The sequence below is a fragment of the Falco naumanni genome, chromosome 2 (genome assembly GCF_017639655.2).
Source record: "Falco naumanni isolate bFalNau1 chromosome 2, bFalNau1.pat, whole genome shotgun sequence".
Taxonomy (NCBI): Eukaryota; Metazoa; Chordata; class Aves; order Falconiformes; family Falconidae; genus Falco; species Falco naumanni.
The window spans coordinates 24,952,410-24,974,648 of NC_054055.1; the positions used below are offsets into that span (position 1 = coordinate 24,952,410).

Below are 22,239 nucleotides of genomic sequence, written 5' to 3' on the forward strand. Positions count from 1 at the left end.
CTGTTAGGTATGGATAATAAAAGAGAGAGGTCTGGTATGTACACATCCCTTGAACTTATAAAACACTTTCATTTGGAAAGGCTGTTTTCACAATAGGCAAGTACTTGGAATACAGGAAATTTAGTATCCTATATATGAGATCAAATTATGGTTACCTTGCAGATGAGTGCCACAGCTTGGAAACAATCAATTGGTCAAATTCGGCTTTTAGCCTGGATCCTAGAATAATCTCTCAGGAGTCTTGTTTTTGTCTTTGTTGACGATACACAGAAGGTAGACTCCTATTTTAATGTACCTGATTTGAATGCCTAGCATAGGTGGTGAAAATATGTCTACTCATTTCCAAAACTTAAATAGAAGGATTATATGCAAAGCAATTATATGTGTATCAGTTTTATGAAGCAACAAATATTTTAGTAGATCTAAAGCCTTTTTAGACAAAATAATGCTTTTAAAAATAAATCTCAAAAGCCTAACTGTTCTTCATCTTAATTAGAAAGCAAATAAAAACAAATCCTATAGTCCTCGGGATCATTGCTGAATATGGCTTGTGTTTGGAAGATTGATTTTTTTTCATAATCCACACTTAAACATAGAAGAGTTACAAGTTTACAAGGTATCTGCAAAAAAGCTTTTAGAAATTAAATCTGCTCCTCCACAGATGAGATAATTAGAATTCTGTAGTTGGATGATTAACTAAGAATATACTATTCTAAATCTTTCCTCAGTGTTTTGAAAAATCTACATTTCCACATGATCTATTTGGATTTTTACACTCCTATCTATTCAGGCAACTATCAGAGGATTTACTCTCCAGTCATACTCTATAGCTTTAATTTCATTAAAGCAAATTCATTGCAAGGTAGTTTACTGTTAAGACAGCAGGGTGCTATAAATTCTAACTGTTTGGAATGTACGATCAAACAAAAATAACAGACACACACACACCCTCCTGCTGTTGTGAATGTACTGCTATTAGGTTTACTTGCTTGCCAGTGGGGGTGGGGGTGTGGGGGTGTGGGGGTGGGGGGAAGAAATTAGTCAGAGTTTTAAAAACTCAGAGAAAGGCAGCAGAAATTAGATTTGAGCAGTAATTGAGCACAAATCTATCTTACAGAAATCTGCACTAATGCATTTGTAAATGATAGACAGATTTGATTTAATCTTCCAAAAAAAGAGCACTGTAACTAATGTGCCTGGCTTGTGAGACTCAGCTCAATCTGTCACCAGTATAAAGACAGCGAGCCATTTCCACAAAGCTACTCAGCTTATCTAAGATCTGACACAGACTCCATTGAAGGATCAGTCTCTACTTAACAGTTGTTTGATTTTTTTATTATTATTATTTATTTTATTTCTTTCTAGGGGACAAAAATCCATGTTCCTGCATGGATCAAAGAACAGTCAGTAGTACGTGGTGGTACAGGATGCTCTTGCTTCTCTATGATCTAAGAGAACCACATGACTGGCTGGCCTCACTTGTGAATTGCAGTGATGCTCTTTGGGCCTGGTTGAGGGGATACAGAGCAGTGGATTGCACTAACACTTTTTGCAGCTAAGGGAGCCACAGGCCTAAAATTCTCTAGCCTGATTTAGAAGTCCAGGTAAAACCATTTCTGATTGTTCGATCTCACATTTATTAACCTGCCATGTTTGAACATTTCCTAGAGAAGCTCATGGAGATATCTTGAAACAGGTTATGTCAATACCTTTAAGTAGCACAATGTCTCATTTTCTAACTCTTCTCAGTACATAATACTTCAAAACAGTCCTTGAAATTTATGTTTTCTAGCATCAATTTGAAGCAAGAACGAAGACAGTATAGACTTTCTGCTAGGAGAATGGGGTGTCGCATGCAAGGAACATGCAGAAACAGCTCTACTTGCAAATCTTAAAAGTTGCACGATGGAAAAACTCTTTTAAACAGCAAATTATTTCCTAAGATGCAAGAGGTTCCCTGCATTTTCTTTATGAACTAGAACATAAAGCAATGTGCAGGTCAAGCACAAAAATTATTAAATAGCATATGCACATAAATCAATAAATCCCATTAAAAACAATCCCTGTTTGCATTTTGGCCTGTTTGACACCATTAAGATGAAGCTGCTAATCTATTAATTCCATCAATATCTAATACTTTGAAATTAGAAATAAGAGGGACTAATTGTGAACTAATTAACAGAAATCTTTGCCTGCTGGCGTAATAATATGTTGTTAATGTAAAATTTGACTTACAATCTTGCTATATTATTCCATCAAGAATACAGGGGCTTGTTTATCTTAGCTAGCATATGGCCTTGAGTATTAATCATCTCTAAGTGTGTGATTCTTGGAATTCATAATAAAAGTTTAAAAGAAAAGTTAAGTATTTATACATTTGCAATTTAAATTTAAGATGGAGGAAAACTGCTCCTAGTATCCCTGCCAGCTGTGGTCAAGCCTGACACAAGAACAAAACAGCTTCCACACTAACAGACACATCTATGCAAAGAATAAAACATGTTCTCTGGGCTCTGCTGCAAGAACTTTTAAAATTATGTCCAACCAGTTCCCAGAATACAGACTCTTAAAGACATGACAATCCCAACGTAACATGTTGCAGCTACGTTTTCACAACCAGAGCAAAGACAAGTTTCAAGGCTCCCAACCATAAATTAACTCATCAGTTGCTACTTTGGGCACTGGTTGGTTTGTTTGTTTGTTTGTTTGTTTGTGTTGGCTGTTTTAGATAAATCAAGCAAATGCTAGACAAATTTACTTCAAAATGAATTATGAGAATATTGCGATCAGAGCCCTGGAAATCAGTTTTGATGTATTTCTCTGCAGATACATTAAAATTCTTTGTGGATGTAGAAATGGGACATAGATCTATTTTTAATCCTTTACTTTTATTTCATGCCACAAAATCTTCATTAATAGCATGCTGGGACTAGAACTAGCTTTTTTACTTTACAATTTCTCATTACTTATACATCAAGAAAATACCACAAACACTGTGATTAATTCTGTCTTTAGTAAGACTTATCTCCATTGAGCCAGTCTGATAAATTACTTACATCTATCTATACTTTATACAAATGAATAATATCTCTATTTGATACCTCTAAATATTGTAGGAATTACAAGCTTTTTAGAATATTCTGCAGCACTGCCTACATGGCTAAATGAAATAATACTTCCCAACCAGCTGTGGAAGGAAAACCGATGGATGTGTTTAAGTAAAAAAGGGAAATGAAATCTATTTAACAGTTCACAAGAACAGATATAATAAATATGTTCCAGGAAGACTCAGGTTGGAAATGAGAAGCCTTTGTAGAAAAGCATATGTTTCTTTGTAGTTGGAAGATGAATTAGTATTTAAAAATGAACTTTTCCACTGACATGAGTAATGTAAAATGAGGATAATTAAGGAAAGTTCATTACAGAACTCTGTAATTTATGACAAAATATACTTTATCAAAGTGGGAACTCAATAATTTCCTTTTTAAAGTATTCCTAAGAATTAGGAATATTTTTAATCATAACTTTCTTAGGGCAGAAAATATTTCATTTAATCATTCTTAAAGTATTTTTCATGTTATAAAAATTCTTATCACAGGTATTTTAAAACCTTAGCAGCAAATACAAGAATGGCTGACCAGAAGAAAACTAAAAGTAAAAAAAAGATCTTGTGGGTTACTTGGAAAGGCTATTGAACTGATTTTATTTTTTTTTTTCATATATCACATACAGTTAAAAGGCTAATTTTTTGCTTTCAGCTCCTACTCAATTTTTCTTAGATTTTTTTTTTTTAATTTTAAAGGAATTTATCCTCCCTAATTGCTGCAGAACATCTTTTAAAAGTCCAAGCAGTTGGAATAACTGAGAGGTGTAGTACAAGTTACAACAAAAATGCTATTATTACTTCCAATTATTATATCCTATGTTAAGCTCTGCAGGTTTCTTTCACTATCCAGAGAACTGAAGTTGTGACAAGTTTAGGAAAACTCCATAAACCCTAAAAATGCTGCTAAGAAAAAGTAGTCTGGCACGTCCACTATACTGTCGAATTGCACTACAGTACACAGTGATTTGCTGTGCAAGTTGGGAGACATGCAAATTTACAGTCTTGACTACCACAGATTACAGTACATATTATAGCCATTATTGAACACCATGATGAACAGAAGACAGAGGACTGAAAGTTTTAGAGGAAATGTCTTTTTTTTTTTTTTTTTTCCCCAGTTGTTCACAGATGTTTTTTTCAGTTCTAGACCTACTGTAACAGAGGAGATTCTGAAATGCAGTGGAGCACACATAGGGTATCTTGCCAAATCAAGTGTTTGCAGAAGTTATGCAAACTAAATCAGCTATTAGGATCACCAAGTCTATCACTACCATTTCACCCAATGAAGTAAGCAATGTGCAAATCAATGATGAAAGTAACTTAACAAAAGATCTGACAGAGTTTTGTGTTCATTTCACTATGGCCTGTTTGAGTTCCCTGATCTCCTCATTATTTAAGTCCATTACTACTTGCTGATAAGATTTACATATTCACAGACTATATCCTGCACTCTAATTAATGGTTGTAACTTTTTTTTTCCCCTTTTGCCCTTGGAAATCCCATTTATTATCATTCTTCCTTAGATTTTCCAGTTCGTCCACATATAAATTTATGTATGGTGCCCAGACTAAGTCCAAATTCTAAATGATACTTTGTTAGTGCTCAATAGAAAGAATCAATTCATATTTATATTCAGAATGTCCAAGAAGAAATGTTATCACGTTTAGAACAGTATTCTTGTATATCTAAGTATCTGAGCTCACATGTAACAAAATGAATTTATCTTTCAGATATCAGTACCCAACAGCTTCCCAGAAAGCCTAAAAAACTTTTACAAATGAATTCTTGAAATACAAAGAGGAAAAAGAACTAATCAAGGAAAAAAATTATTGGTACCATTAATGGCCAAGACAGTGGGTTCTAGATTACTTATTTTACATGAAGGAGATAATTTAGTGGATAAGTAAAAGAACATGGTTAACTTTTGGTGTATCTGCACATTCACATTTTTTCTATAGTTCTAAGGCGCTTAGATGATGTAAACCCCATTTTTCATGAATGAGTCACATGATATTCACCATTCTCATTGGTGAAGCTTTGCTGGTTTATCAATTTACAACTGAGTTCACTGGTCAAGTTTTTAATATGTTAAAATAGATATATTATTATACTCCATCCACAATGGTTCTGCAAGTCACAAATGAAAGTGAAATCAGTATTTTCTAAAATTCTGCAACATGCTAATATTTTATTGAGTAACAGCACTGTTAATTGACAAATGTTTTCTGGATTATGTAAAATAATCAGAATTATTGGTTCTTTAAATGCCATAGAACTCTACTAAAAAGACAAAAGGAAAAATTATTTTAATTAATTAAATTACTAATTATATAATTAGTAATTGTTAAATAATGAATTATGATATGATAAATAATATAATAAATATATAATGAATAAGTAATAATTATTAAATGATTATTAATTAATTTTTATTCTTTATACCTTTTTAATACCTTTTTAATTGATTTTTTTCCAGTTAGTTTTCCAAGCTTTCACTTAAAGTGAAGGAACTTGACAAAATATGATTAAAATAGTGGTTTCTACTATCTTCGATTCAGTTTATTTCTCACACTTATGGAATTACCTGTCATTTCTTTAACCTATATTATGAAAGCTAAATGCATTAAAGTGATAAATCCAGCACAGTTAGAAGTGTTAAGAACTATCCAGCAAATGGAAAACACAAGTTCTGTAATTTTTTTCTGTTCTACCTAAAATGATCACCGAGGAATAGCAATTCAGTGAAGAAAAAATATATTACAAACAGAAAAAAAAAAATACTACTTTGAACTACAATTATTTTAGGCAAAATTTAACATTCTGATATATTATGGAAAGCAATCTATAGGTACAAATGTAAACTCTACAGAAATGCAGTGTTTCCTGTAGGCTCAGGTGAGTAAGGTCACTAAATCAGAGTACAGGTACACACTCAGGGTGAGTTTATGTACTTGGAGATGAAATCATTTCACTTCTCATCTTCTTCCCACCTGTGACATAAGCGGACTCAGAACAGATAGTCATAAACTTCACTTTAAAAAGTATTAATTTCCTTACCATTTCAGTATAATTTCCTTCTACTTTTTTATTTTTGTATACTTTACATTCTAAAATCCTTTGTGAGAGATTTTCCACTTTTAACTTTTTCAACAGGTTAGTGCTTCAGTGGCAAGCAAACAACCATTGGAGAATTAGAGAAGAATATTCACACCACTTGCTTTAGTCATCTAGATCAAGCACCTGATTTAAGAGTAGTTTCCACAAGGCTTAGAGAAAAGCAGCATCTCCAGAGAGGGATTCAGAACTGCTAAGTTACACTGGTGCTAATGTCAGGAGTTATTTATGAATATACTTATCTTTTTCTTCTGAAATCTGCTGACACTGTGATCCATTGTTCTTTTTTAATCACTTTAAAAATCAATGCTAAATTTCAATGATGCTGCATCCTCTTGCAGATGATAAGACTATATTCTTTCTTTACCTGATTCGCTTAAATCACAGGCTCAGTCAGAATGCCTGTCTTCACATTTCTTCATGGACAAGATGAGAATGCTATCATTCACAGTGTTACAGGGAGTTTAAATACTATCACTTACAATTCTGTGCTGAGCAAAGATGATACTGTTAATGGCTGTGTGGTGAGCCATAGCAAACCACCTACAGCTTTGTACTGTGCTAAATTGACACTACCTATAGTGCCGTGACTAAAACACTCCTTTTCACAGTTGCACACCTTATTAAGGGCAAACACTAGAAGCATAGGGCATGGTGCACTCACCACAGGGCTCACACCCCAGCGGACATCAACAATACTTGAATTGTTTAACCACTAAGCTAATGAGATGCATTAGTTGTAGTGGTGCTAAGTTAAAAATATTACTCCCCCAGCGCATGGGGGTGGGGGGGGGGGGGGGGTGGGGGGAAATCCCAGCCAAAACCAGCTCTGATGGGGTATCTATGGGGTATTTAACAAAGTACTAGATAAAGCCCCTCTACTTCAATACCCAACATTAAGGTTAATAAATCCAATGAAGTAAACTCAAACCACTTCTGGAAGTGGCCTCAGTACATAGCACAGCTAGCCATGCTGAATAAAAGCCAAAATTGCAGGATACATTCTTCAGTATTATCAGCATTTTCACTCTACTGCACCTAACAGGGAAAACCTACCTATCAAAGCAGTCCACTGAGCAAAGCAGTTACCAGTCACGGTGCTCTATGGAGCTCAATAAACTCTGCCTCCCACAGTCTTCGTACTGAACAATATATGCACATTTCATACTTTCTGACAAGCGAGAGATTTATTTTTCACACTTTATTTTCATTCTGTTTAGAATAGAGATTTAGTTACATTACAGTTAAGAAATTGCTCTCACTAAACTGCTAGCAGCAATTTAAACAAAGACAGCTATGGAATTGACAAGTGCATTTTTAAGTTTGCAACAGCAAGAGGTTCACTCATAGCTACCCATGTCCCTGTGCTCATGTACATATGAATTGTATTTATTCATTGATAACATATGTCAGCTCTCCACATCAGCCAGCTTGCCTCCAGTATGCAGAAACTGACAGATTTCATTCTTACATAATTTTTTTTTAATTTTTACAAATATAAATCAGGTTCTCAACACAGGCGTTCATGCTTACTTTTTCCATGTGGCTCTAAAAAGGAGCAGTGTTTTCAAATGGTAGTAAGATCTTTTACATGATTGACTGGTAAACAAACAAGCAGAAAAAGAAAACCACACCAGCTTTTTTAGCACATGAAGACTTCTTCAGGTATGATACAGGCAACAAACATGAACTTCATATTAGGTAAGATTACTCTGAGTTTAACCCACTGTCACTACTCAGATGGGAAAATCTGAAAGAAAAAGATAGTTAGCACCTAGGGCACAGAGGAGAATATTTGCAAGGACACAGATTATCTCATCACTACCTCTAACACAGGTAATTATCATTTATAGAGAAGTTATGGACTTTAGCTGTAGGAGGAAAACCATATCTTTGCAGAAAGTTTATAACCTTAATAAGTAAATGACTTTTCATTCCAGTACAGAAATGAGTTTAGCTCCCTGGATCATTTCTGAAGGTGCTTTATACATGCTCTGATTTTTTTCCCCAAAAATAACACCTCCATCTTCTATTATCAAAGTTTATTCAATCCATGGTAGAAATTTGATTTCTCTCATACAGTGTTTGTGATGTTATTTGCTATAAAAATCTTTCGCATTTGGGTGAGCAGGGATGTTACATTTACCCAAAATAGGTGGTTTGTGATTTGTCAGTTCAATTTCTTCTTGTTGCTAACTATATTTGACCATACTAAGTAAAAATGGAAGAAATCCTCATACACACTTGGTAGTATACTACCTGAAGAGTCCTGACTGGAAAGTGTGATCAAAGAAAAGTCACACCTGGAAGTGTCAAGGACACAGGCAACTTTTCCAATAATATGCTTGCTACCTAATGTTGGAATTAAGCAGTAAGATTACACGAAAAGCCCTTACAATGGGTTGTTTGTGTGTTGGTGTTTTTTGGTTTTTTTTTTTTCTTAGATCTTGACCTATAGTGTAGTATTTTTCTCAACCATTTAGGGCAAAGACTATCACAATTAAAAGAAAGAGGGGGTTATGCTACTATATTGTATTTCTATAGTTTGGAGGCAAACAGTAAGCTAGACTCTATGAGGAGGTTTGAGCCTGGCATTTCTTAGGGTTAAAAGCACTGGGTGCTGTCGTTTGAAACAAGAGCTGGGCATGAACCAACAGTCTGGTTGTTCTTCTAATCTTGCTCATCTAGCTGTATAACAGTAAACCCAGAAAGATCCATGAACACGTCTAGCCTGATAATCGGATATTACATTGAGAATCTTCTGATCAGCCCTGTGAAAGAGGAAAAGAGCGATACAAGAGCTTGCTATGCTCTCAATGAACCCCAAAAGTTGGAGGGGTTGGGGGAAGAACAGGGATTAAAGCAATCCAAAACTATTTACTAGGTAACCAAGTGTTATACCTTTCCAACACAAGCACATACACACACACGTTCACACACATCATCCATAGAATTTCTATTAGAAACTTGATAAAACATTTAATTTTTAAAGATATTTAGTTTTGCTTTCTGACTTGAAGCATTGTCATATCCGCCAGCTCTCCTAGTAGAGCTGTTCCAATATTGTTTTAACCTCATTACTAGAAAACTGTATCTAATTTCAAAGCTGAATTTGTCATCATTTCAAAGGTTTCACTGCCTTTTTATTGCATTTCTTATTAGAAAAGTCCAGGCCAATCCTTCAGAAACATTGTTCTAGCCTCTAATGACTTTTTAAAATTAAGTTAATGATTTATTTTATTATGTATTTGTTATACTGTTAGTGCTGCACTGAAACTGTAAATTATTCTGCATTATGAGCTAACTATTCCTTGTACATGTCTGGCACTAGAAGAAAGGGAAAACAAACTCAGTTTCTTGTTGAGACCCAGTATTATTGGCTTTTAGTATTTCTGATCATGAGAAGTGGTCATCTAGAACACACTTGGGGAAAATGAGTTACTTCATAGAATGAAATACTTTTGCCAGCAAACCCAATACAAATATTCCTACAAAAACCTTATCACTGTTGCAATGTGTCATGCAACTGAATTCCCAGCAGTAAGGAAGAAAGCAGCAGAGGTTCCTGAGGATGAGAACTTCTGAAGTGTCACCCACAAATAAGACATGGAATATCTAGGGAAAGTACTAAGAACTGCTTTGAACACCTTGCTGGCCAGCAGAAGGAAACAGTTTTATGAATTAAAACAGTGGATCCTGAGTGTTGCCTTTAGTTGGTAGATGCCTTTTTTTACTGTGCTGCATAGAGCTGAAAGGGTGTCTTCCATGGCCCATGGTTCAGCTGAAGATTTAGCTGAAGGTAAATATTTTCCAAGGTAGCTGAGAGGCAGATTTGGTGGTTTGTTCTAGTGATTATGCAGTAAGTCTCTACACAGGCTCTATGACTTTGTTTATAGTGGTTACAAATTGTAACATTACCTTGGGGTAAAAAACCCCCAACATTTATCAAATAGAACAGATTGACTGTTCTAGTAACCAAAGTGCTCTATTAAATACCATTAACTCTGTGAGCCTCTTGTAGTGTCAGGGCAGGGCCTCACATGGTACCTAACCGGGGGTACTGGATGTAAGGGTAAAGTTTCTGAATATGCTCAAGAGAAAAGAATGCAATTCACCACCTGCTGTTATTGCTAAAGACACTCAAAGTTACGAAGCTGCTTGGGAGTCAGGGATCTTTTCCTGGCATCCCATGGCAGGAGCATTTTCCCTAACCTGTATCAGCTGTACTGAGTCATCCCACAGTCAGAATGAAGAAATGATCTTATGAAATAGCATTCCTGGTCTGCCCATAGTCTGGGCACTTCTCCCTTACCTAACACTCAAAACTGTTCATTTCTCCTCAGTCAAAGCATTCATTGCTATTTTGGGATAGTTTTGTTAGGTATAGTGGATACACTACCTTAGGACAAAAGAATTTTTTCCCTTCATATCTGTCATTGCCATGAGTACTTAATACCTGTTCAGAAATACACTTTCTTTCTATGTTCTTTAATCACCCAAAAACTTGAAAGAGGTTTAACTCCATATCCTTAATGTTAGAAATTATTCTGTTTTAGTGCAGAATCCCAGAAAGTAATTCAAATTCAGATGGGTTTAGCTAACTTTTACAAGTGGCTGTCTCTGTCCATTGACTCTATAGGGAAGGAGAGCAATTATTCCCTAACTCAGATATTTCAATTTAAACATTCAAGTTAAATGAGATGAATCTGGGCCTGTTTTGTCCAACTCTTTGTGACAGCTTCTTAACAGCCGACTTCTTCTTAACAGGACTTTAAAAAGGATGCTTTTATAGCTTTATTACAATTGTTTGCCTACTGGCCCATTATCTTTCTATTAGCCTATAAAAGTAAACAGGCAGTCTGAAATCTCTAAGAAAAGAAGTAATCAGGCAAAACATCAAGCAAAACAGAATGACTCATTCCTTATTGTACTCTGATATAAATGCTAGGTTATATTAGTGCTATAGACATTGAGCATCCTTAGCTTCAAATGATGGAATTTTGAAGTGAAGAGGTTTAGTCTTTAATATTTTAACCACAAAGATGGAGAGGGATGAACAAATGTTTTAATCTAAATCATTATAAACTAGTAATACTGATTGACATTTTGACTCCAGGTCAAGATGATATTCCAGGGGTACAATGTCAGGGCTGAATGTCATCTCCAATATCATTCCAAAAAAACCAAAGAGAAGTAGTAGAGCCATTATCCTATTGTGTAATCTTGAAATCAATAGATACTTCTGTGTAAACTGCCAGACAGAAAGGTAAAATCATTATCTTAACACAAAAACATTGCTTCATTATATTTTGTATAATTCTACCAGTAAAAAACGTGTGATTTAGGATCATATCTAATGCAATAGAAAATATTTTAAAAGCCTCAGATTGCAGTAGGCTGACTCTAGAGAGTTTGTCACATTAAGACTTATCCACCAAAGAAGAGGAAATACAAAAATTAGGATAGATTTGCAGGTTAAGGTTTCTCCAGACTGATGATGGCAATAGAATGACTGGAAACTATTTTTCAGTGAGTATCACTATTTTCTTCTGGAGAAAGAAGGTTTGTCATCCCAGTTCCAAACCGGAGCTATTCTAAGTACCAGTTTGCTATGTTTGCATGTTTGATAAGAGCTTGTTAGGAGGTAGGAATGTTTTAATGAACAAAACTAAGCATATTAAACTGAGAAAGTATAACTAGATACAAAATTAAAATATGTTCTAATAAGACAGTGATATTAGTGGATGTGTTACTACTGTTATGTCATGAAATATCAATCAGTTTAATTCTTGTATACATGACAATGTTTTTGCTCTGATTCTAATTATTGCTCACATTTACTATGGTCTTAGACCATAGAACATAGGCCTAGAACATCAATTACTGTCATTGTAAAATAAAAGCATGTTGTGGTTGCCTAACATTTATTATCCTGCAAGTTGAAGTATCATATAGCAGTGTATGGGCATATCATTACATAGCCCCATCTAAGTATAAAAACCTAAATAATTTATTCCAGAAATTCTTAAACATAGAAAAAAAAAAAAAACACCACCACTATGTATTTTTTACGTTTCCATTCTTCTTTTGAATTAACAATTATACAAAGTGGAGCATTCAGCAGGTAAGTGCTTTCCTCTCCAGTTAACTTAGCACTGAAACCAGAAGTGAGCATGTGGGTGGCAGTCTACCTTGGATTTCAGCACCACAGCAGATTATCTTGCTTTGTGCACTCTGCAAATGCAGTATTTCAGGATGGGCAGTAGAAGGGTTAAGTGTGTTCTGACTTTTACCTTTTACTTGGAAGACTGAGACAAAGTCCCCAGGCACTGGTACTTATCTAGAGCTCTTTCTCTGGGTTTTTATGTTCAGCTATAAAAGGTGACAAAGTTGCATGGGTTTTGCTATAATGTCATCAGTGCATGGCTGGAGGGCAGGGGAAAGGTGGGTAACTGTGTAGGCTTATCAATGATAAACACTGGTCATTCATGTGTTCATCATTAATTTGGCAGAGAAGCAACTTTTCATATACTGCTTGCCCTGATGTAGGAAGGACATTGTCCAAAACGAGGAGGGATAAAAGCGAGAAATAGTCCTGGAGCTCAGAGTGGCATGCATATTTTATGCAGTTTGGTTAACGAGTTTATGAACCTTAGGCTATGAATTCTAATCCTGGCAATGTCTGCTGGAATTCTGAAAGTCACATATTGAGCAGGCTCGGGATGCATTTTGGAAGCTAGTAACTGCAGATGATAGAGATAATTCCTTAAAGGCTCCAAGTAGCCAGGTGGAGAGGGATGGACATAATAAAAGATGGGAAGCACCCCAGATTGCTGCCAGCTGTAGGTCAAAACTAGACAGGACAGTTGTGTTTGTTCCACATATGCTCTCTTTACTTCAAAGCATTTTTTGTAAGTGCCCCTTCATATCATATTCTAGCAAGCAACTGCTCAGAAAAAGTCATGCTGGTTTTAATTTTGAGCACCATACTGAGGAATACAGAGAAAAAAATCACTATTGAGGAAGTCTTTGCTTAATAGGAAGAATGTTTTATGTGAAAAGAAATGAACGCTACATAGAGATGAGGTTTAAGGACAAGTGTTTACCCACTTGGTGCTATGAGCAGTGACCACTGGGTCTCAGAGGTACTGCCTCTATCTTTAGAAGCCTTGCTACTTTCATTATACATATAATTTTATTGATGTCATGAATTATAAAGTCTTACAGAGAAAATTAGTCTCTCTTTGACCCAATTAACATGCAGCAGGTAATAACATGGAAGAAGTAGATAAATGGGCAGGGGAACACAAAGGCATAAGGGATATACTTTAGATTAAAACAGAATCAGAACTCTATAAATGTCATTCACTCTGTTATGTAATCTTTACCATCTATTTAAATTTTGAAACATCTTGTCACAGGAAGCAATAATTATTAAAAAGAATGACAGGAACCCTACTCTCAAGCTGGCTTTTGTCAAGTGTCTTACATCTGCAAATAAAAGCCACAGTCTTACTTTTTTATTAACCATGAGCTGATAATCTGATGTGATTTTGTTCTGTTTTAAAAATATTTCTCCTCATCTTGAAACACAAAGAGACAGATGTGTTTGTCTCACTCCAAGGTTAGGGAGTGCTGTTTGAAAACAATGCCTTTCTGCAGTATTCAATTCCAGCTTTCTGAGAAATCAGTGCAAGTAAAACTTAGCAACTCTAAACAAAGAAAAGAATCTCTGCTTAGCTGGTACTATTGTGAACCAAAAATAAACAGCCTTTACTATACACATAAAAGCAGATTGCAAAGTGAGTATGGGGAACCAGGACAGTAAACGTCCCATTGTATGTAGGACAGTCCAGCCCAAATTATAAGGTCATGATTATGCATGAGGAACACACAGGTGAACAAATAAACTAGAAGACAAAATTGTTATGCTGTACCCTGTAACATTCTATGGTTTTTCACTGAAAAATCACAATTACACCTGTAAAAATGCCTTGAACACATAATTTGTAATTATATTTTTATATATAAGCTCTCAAGGAAGTTAAAAATTGTCAACAGACTAAATTATGATGAACTTCATTTAAATTTAAACTGGCCACCTCTGAACTCACTTCAGGGATTATTGTAACTGAATCAGATATGAAAGGCTTCTCTGAATTTCAGATAACAATTTCTCCTTGGTAACCTGTTCAATTACAGCTTGAGGTTTTGCTTTACAGGAAAGCCACATAGGAAGAAGGGGGAAAAAAATGAAAGTATTTTTCCCAGCCTGTCACTTCAGAAGTGAGGCAGATCCTAGGTCTAAAATGACAGCTTAATTCTTCCTCAACTCCAGTTTGGCTTAAAGGGCAACAATATGCCATAAGGAAAGAAGGAACATATTATCAACCTTGAGACCTTCTTTCTGTCTCTTAATTATCAATATTTCATAAATGTAAAGTTTATGAGAATCTGAGTGTGTAACTGTGATCCTAGCCCAAGACTACTTTTTGCTTACTTGAGACGTGATTCAGTCCTCAATCTTGTATTCTGAAAATAATACATTCTTCTCCACCCAAAAATTATTTTCCACCTAGCTTAAGCACAATTTCATACACTCATGCATAAATAAAAGCCAAAATACCAGGGTCAGCTTTAAAACAAAAATGATATAAAAATAGTTGACCCAAACGAGAGAGGTCATTATTCTGTTCTTGGATGATTTCTCTCACCACTGTAAAATCAATACAATAGTGTAGTACCCTCCTCCAAACACTGGCTGCTGCTAAGAGTGATCCCATGATCTGATGATTTAATGGATAAGTACTGAATTCTAACACAGCCCAAAACAACAGGAATTGAATGAGCTTTATCTTACAGAAGCAGCATCAATATCTATTGCTTTATCATTAAGAACAGGGCGTTCAGGCATCTAACTTACCAGGCTACCTTGAATTGTGTCAGCTGTAGGAACTATTTGTAGTTGTAAAAGTGCTCTAGTGAGTGCTGTAATATAAAAGCACCCCTAATACAGAATGATGTAACCAAATGTGAAAGGTATGGAGACAGGAAGTTACCAGTTACACGGACAATCTAATCAAAAAAACTTTGAACTCAGTTTTGTTACCTTTGGTTAATTTTGATCTTATAACATTAAATTTTCTAATAAATTATTATTATTAATGAAATCATTATGAAATTATCTTTGAGTATAAGAAAAATGTATGTGTCATCACATTATATTCAACAACATGTGGAAATAAGTACTAAAGTTAAAAATAATTTCTTAAAGGAGTCTAAATCTATTCCAGTATAGGGAATAAACCCTTAAAAATCCTAAAGGATCACAAATAAAAATGAAATGTGAAAAGAGAAATGCTTTAGAAACTATCAGATATAAGTAGCAAATTAACAGACAGGAGAAATAGTCACTTAATTTTAAACATGATGCTGAATGACTGGCAAGAGTCTTCAGGGTATTATGCTACTTAAATAAATACTTCTGTAAATACTGACTTTCAGTTTAAATTCCAAAGTGGTTAGGTATTTTAATGCTATATTATATATATACCATTTACAGATATTCTGTTTAACAGCTGTTGAGGGTAAAGAGATTTTCACTATGTGAAACTAACTTCAGGCTGAGTACATCAATTTCACTGTGTAATACCTTCTGCAAGATGTTGATTTTTAACACTTAAAGTTTGCAAAGCAGAAGATATAATTCTTAAGAAGAAATTCTAGATTTGAATTTCTGAAATGCTTCTGAATTTTGCATCAAAGTACTTGGAAATTGTAACAATAAAAATATAATTTTCAACTTTAAAAAATTAAAATTATATTAATAAATGGTGGTTGTAAGACACTACCACTAGAAACACCAAAATACAAAAGTTGCCAGTATTGATAATGTGCCTGACAATACAAGACAAAAAAGAAAAATATTCCCTGTCCCAAGTAATGGACTTAAATAAAACAAAATAATGAAGCTACATGAGGAAAAGCAGTTTAGATCAGACTGTTTCATGTATGCATCTAAAGCGTGTACACTGATATCCAGAGGCACTTTCCTTTATTAAATTCCTGTGTCCAATATCACAGTACTATAACAAATTAAAGTATTTTATTTCATTTACTTTTATTAAATTTAAACTTGCAAAGCCAAAACTCTTTTGGAAGAATTTGAGAAAAGAGTAGCTTTGAACTGTTGAGAGGCAGTACAAGGAGAAGCATTAAGAAAATGGTGGGGCCAAAAAAGATCAGTTAGAGGCAATAAGCTATCAAATTACAAAAATTCTCATGTGAGAAGCCTAAATGATTATTGATTAACTTTTTTTATTACTTGCAACGGTAAAGACAACTAAGCTAATGCCAAGAGAAAAACCTGCAAAAGAAACACACTTACTACACGGAAAAAATCATTATGATCAACAAAACATAGACTGAATTAACAAAAAACACAGCAACCTAATAACTAGTTTCAAAATACAGAACATGATCCCAGAGTGAAATATTTTGCAGCAGTTAGTCTTGAGGAAAGTACTGTGCTAATAAATAATTTTCCATTTTTTCCCTTTTTTTAATAATATAATTGTCATTGTCTTTTCAAATGACATACATAGCTGTCATCTCTTCTAAACGTTATTCAGATTTATGTACAAATTAAAAGCATAGGGGACAGTACTGGTAAATCTCTCCATCTAAATTTTTACAATTTCACCACTCAGGCAAATAATTTTAATAATGATGTTGATCTTCCCTGGCATGCTTTTACCTCTTCCTTTTTCTGTTTGCAGTTAAGACCCTTGAAACAATAAGCAATTTTCTTGGTTTTGTTTTGATTTACCTGAAAGACAGCCAGTGAGTGACAGAAACAGAAACAGTTTCCATGACAACCACATCATTGGTTGCAAAGGTCTTCAGTCCCTCTTTGTGCAGTTGTTAACAGCGTTGATGTTTCTTCATTAAAGCTTAGCCTAGTGAAACAAAGAAAAATTTCTGTTAGGAAAATTAAAAATATCTTGCAATAGTATAATAGACAATTCAAAAGCCAGAGCTGGTCCTAATGCAATTAGAAGTCTAGTTCCAAAGTACTCTGTATGCACAGGGGCAGGTGGCCTGACACATACTCAGAGGGATCTTGTTCAGTAGTAGTTACCTGTGTTAACAGCTAAAGTGTCTGTGGCAGTGCTTTGGATAAATATATATGGATATCACCCTAAAAGCTATATGTGTACTGAAGCTCTGAATTTCCAAAAAGCCAGACTTAGAAGATAGTACACAAATCTTTCACAGCAAACATATTCAAAGCATATAGCTTAGCATATGTTCTTCTTTTCTTGAAAGCTGTATGTTGATATTTGGTATAAAGCATTTTAAAAAGCCAGAATAAAATAATATTTGCTTTAGGAAAATTCAGGCATTTTTACTACTTGCAAGTTGGGTTGAAATAGATTCCAGTTCCTTCCATTTTACTCGTTGTGTAAAGAATCTATCAATGCATTTGAAACAACCAGCATTTATACAGCACAGATTGATTATTCATACTTACCTCTTATGACTCCTCAGATTTTTGTTTCCTGTCTGTCCTATGACTCATACATACATCTTGGCACACTACATCCTTCATCACACTGTTCTTAGCTATTGCTTTAGCAATATCAGCAACTTTAACACACTGAAACTTGGAGATTTTGTGTTCAAATGACTGAAAACTCAGTCCAAGATACAAGAAGTTTCAGCTGGTTGTGTATGGACATGAGTGTACTTCTAGTCTTTGACTTGAAAAACATCAAACTGCAAACATAAAGCTTATTTCCTACACTTTATTAATTGTATCTGCTTAGGAAGCCTTTGAGATCCTCCTCTTGGAGTTGAAGGAATCTTCAGCCCCTAGGGGCTGTGATCTACAACTACAAGAGCAATCTCACAGGACAGAACAATGAGACAAAAGAATTTGCTTTGCTCCCCTACCAAACCCCCTTTGGGCATAATATGACTCCTTCAGATTATAATAATTTTAATTACATGCCACAGTTGCTGTTTCAGGGGTCCTACCCTGTATGCTAGAATACTCACAATGTGAGAGCAGAAACAAAGCTCAATATTGTAGCCCCCCAAAAATAAAAATAAAACTTCATAATATATGAGTTGATTCCTGCTGGATTATTCTGTTTCAACTGCTCTCTGAGCATCTCTAGTTGTAACGTATTTTGACAGTCTTGCCCTCATATATAGGGACAAACATCTATGCATACACATGTAGAGAGACACACACACTGAGCATAAGAAGACAGCATCTGTTTAGGTCGCAGGCAGTTATTCTTGCAACAGTCTAAAGGTGTAACTTGTCAGCTCTCATTTATACAGCACACCATGTACAGTTTTCAACACAAATAAAAAATCCCATTTAGGATTGTACTTCCTTCCAGGTAACCTTAATATCGGGTGTACACATTAATATAACCATCTCTGAAAGAGAATATAATAATCTGGTAGTCAAATGACTTTGCACATAGTGCCTGTAGCTCATCTAAACCTCCACAGGAAACTTCCTCAATTAATTATTAATGTCAGCTGCCTTTGGTTTTCACTTCAGTGATAATCTTCTTTTCAGTCACTGTGTTCCTTTGGTTAGTGAATTATCTCATTCAGCATTCTTTGCTGGCCAGGCCTTTGGGAAATAAGTATTTTCATTAATATTTAATTTTTTTTTCCCTTATGGACATATCTGTTAAAAAGGGTAAAGCACAGCTTTCCCCTCCCCTTGCCAACTTTATTACTCTTTCATCTTCCTCATCCTCACTTCCCTTCAGCTTCTTTTATAATGGTGCAACACAGAAATTATGTTAACTTGGTGATATCTCTGTTGCATAAACAGGGAAAAATATAACAAAACTTCCAGCATTAAAGTTTGAGATTGTTGTTGTTGTTAGTAGTATTAGGTATTACTGTGTCTATTGTATCAAACTGTTAAAAAATAATACTAAAGGTTGTGATTGGTTGAGCAGAAACGGAATGCCAAGCAAAGGGACCATCAAAATAAAAGATGCAGTTATACACATTGCTCTTTGCATTCTTGAAACATGATGATTTTAACTCTCAGGAAAAGGATATATATGTAATGACAGTTTCAGTAAAGACAGCAGAGTTATGTCAACTTGTGCCAGATAAGAAGCCTATAGCTAAATAGCTGTAACAACTTTTTACATGACACTTAACTGTGACCTACATAACCTGACCCTATCAATGTAAAACCAACTTCAGTCCTGTTACACCGGCATATTAAAATGTAAAAGCAGAGCACAATGACAGGGAGATGCTCTGAATTAAGTCATGAATGTTGGACACTGACCTTCCTGTTAGGATATTTGTTGTATAAATACATTGGCTTATCTCAGTAGGTGAATTACTAGCAAAACAACCAAGGGGAAAATATGTCACTGCGTAACTTTTAAAAGATATACGTAGAAATCTTGATTATTATCATAATAATGAAAGGATCTTGCACCTTCACTTATTTTTTTCTATATTTCTTGTTTTTTCAGGGATACTTGGAAAACACTTTCCTGGACATATGGACAAATGTAGTACACAGCAACATGGTAGTGCCATCATACATCTAAGAATTGAGGTGTACAGTTCATGCAGTCTAACAAAGACATTGATATTGCATATATGGGGCTACCACATGGCATGTGGGACAATCCCAAAGGTGCTCTCTAGGAAATAATACAGGTAAGAGTATGAAAATGCTATATTTAAGAAATATAGGCATATAGTCTAATTTCTGATCTAGATTTAATGAAGGGATGTACTCCTGGTTTTACTGTCAATGGCTGTCATCTGATATTTGCAATGACTTTTACAGAGTCTTGGGTGATGGAAGAATTCCTTTATGCTTATAGCAAAAAGACCAAAGCTGCCATAAATCCATCAAGAAAATCACCTTCTTTCTTACAGAAGAAAAAAAAAAAAAAAAAAAAAAAAAAGAGAGAGAGAGAGAGAGAGAAAGGAGAGATTGCTTTAGAAACAGTTAATTAATACTTTCTTACGTCTTGTAAGAAAGTTCCTAACACTGGCTTATTCTTGAAGTAGCTTAAGGGCATACATACAAGCAGTATTCAGTTGTTCTTGGTTTGAAAATCTTCCTAATTTTCTGGATTATTTTTTTTGCCCAGCTCTGATTATCTCCATCCCAGAATGAGGAAACTTTTAAAACAAGCAATTACATTTTAATCCTAAGAATATAGGACAGAATATACAGTCACTTACCAATGGAAAAGAATATAGCTGAAGATGCTGCTCAAAAAGACTTCAGAATCATTTCAGCCGAAAAGTATCAATTCTTTATTTCCCCAGATAAATTTTGACCTCACAAAAATCCAACTGGTTTCTTTGGAACAGTTTGTTGGCTTCACTGGTAATTCAGTGCAAGAAAAGAAAATGAAGTTTTCCAGAATGTAATATGTTCTACATATTTCTTTGGCATAATAGCATGATTTGACAGAGCTCTGTAGTCTAACTTTGGAACATAAGGATGGAGTGTTTACCATTTGTTGAGGTTATTTCCTGGCCTGTTCTTATTCTTTCTTCACAAAATATGCAGATTCTGTAAGGTGGGTTTTTTTTCTTTTATAATACTGAAGATATGAATTTTGCCTGATGGCAATTTGTAAAACACAGTGATCTAAAATAAATTTTGTGTATATAACACACAGCAAACAATTTATCTAACAAATATGACTTATTGTTCTGCACAAAGGATTAGTAGATATGGTTTTCAGTTTCCATACAGTACTATCCATAGTCCTTTGTTTTCCACAAAATTTCTGCCAAATTGTTTTGCAATTTGTTTTAAATCTTTGTGCTGATTGTAGACAATTATCAAAACATTCAGCACTCAGTATGTTTTAATGAACTGTTTTGGCTAGTAGTGACAGCGCGGATACTTTCTTATGGTTCTGACTCCCAAAAGAATTTGTGACTATTTAGAGCATGAGTACTAATGCACTGTTGACAACAGTAATGCACAAGATGTTTGAATCAGATTCAGTAAATCCATGGTGGTAGTAGTAATAGTAGTAGTAGTAGTAGTAGTAGTAGTAGTAGTAGTAGTAGTAGTATTACTAATAATAATAATAATAATAATAATACCTGTTATCATTAGGGTTTTTTTCTGGCACTTATGACAAATTTATATGCTACTGCGAAGATTTGTTCTTTCTTTAATTAAAATATTTATGAAGTGAAGCTTTTAGCATAAATACTGTGATACTGATACCAAAGTGCTTTTTCTATTATCACTACCTCATTTCCCTTTTCCATCATATGCATATTTATCAGTACCAATGTGAAAGGGTTGATTACATAAATCCACATCCTCTCTCAAAACAATGTAACAAGGGTCTTTGTCTCTACAGCGACTATACTGCTCAGAGGAAAGTATGTGACTTGTCACCAAAAAAAAAAGGTTTTCTCTGTAATATTTCTTTTTCTTATATCAATACACATTAGAGGAAAGCCCAAGTCAATAGCACTTCAAGATATTCAATTTTCCCTTTCCTTTAGCAAAAGGAATGTGCTCACAGGTAATGAAGAAATAACACCAGAGATAAGCAATTCTGATGTTCTGCATGGAGTTGGAAAAGCAAGGACTGAAGAGAGTAAGAAATTGAGCTATTGCCACCCATGTGTCTGAACAGAAAGGAAAAAATAGCATATCCTACAAATAACAGATATACTTACATGGGTTTAGATAGCATTTTTAGGAAATATTTTTCTTCACATTTAGGAAGCGGAGGATATTGGCCTAAGGACAGCTAAACTGCTAATGAGATTTCTCAAGGTGGCAAACCTATGAAATCAATAAATGCAACGAGCTAAGTATCACTGACTAGGCTTTCTATAAAAGGCTTATTATACTCTTGAAAAAAGACAGAGGTCTAACTGAAGTTCCAGTTTAAAGCACTGAAATAGTCTTCTAATCAGCACCGAAGTCTCTGTCCCTCTCTGCACAACCTGTACTTCAATCAGGG

The 22,239-nt window shown here is 34.7% G+C and overlaps 1 protein-coding gene across 5 annotated transcripts in view; it reads right to left on the reverse strand.

Annotated features, from left to right (window-relative positions):
• Window positions 1–22,239, reverse strand: part of CNTN5 (contactin 5) — a 674,696-nt gene that overhangs the window by 342,729 nt on the left and 309,728 nt on the right. For all 5 annotated transcript variants that reach the window (XM_040584292.1, XM_040584291.1, XM_040584293.1 and 2 more), the window contains one exon: window positions 17,049–17,178. In XM_040584292.1, coding sequence (XP_040440226.1) covers window positions 17,049–17,106 — 58 coding nt within the window. In that variant the 5' untranslated portion in view covers window positions 17,107–17,178. The remainder of the gene's footprint in view (window positions 1–17,048; window positions 17,179–22,239) is intronic.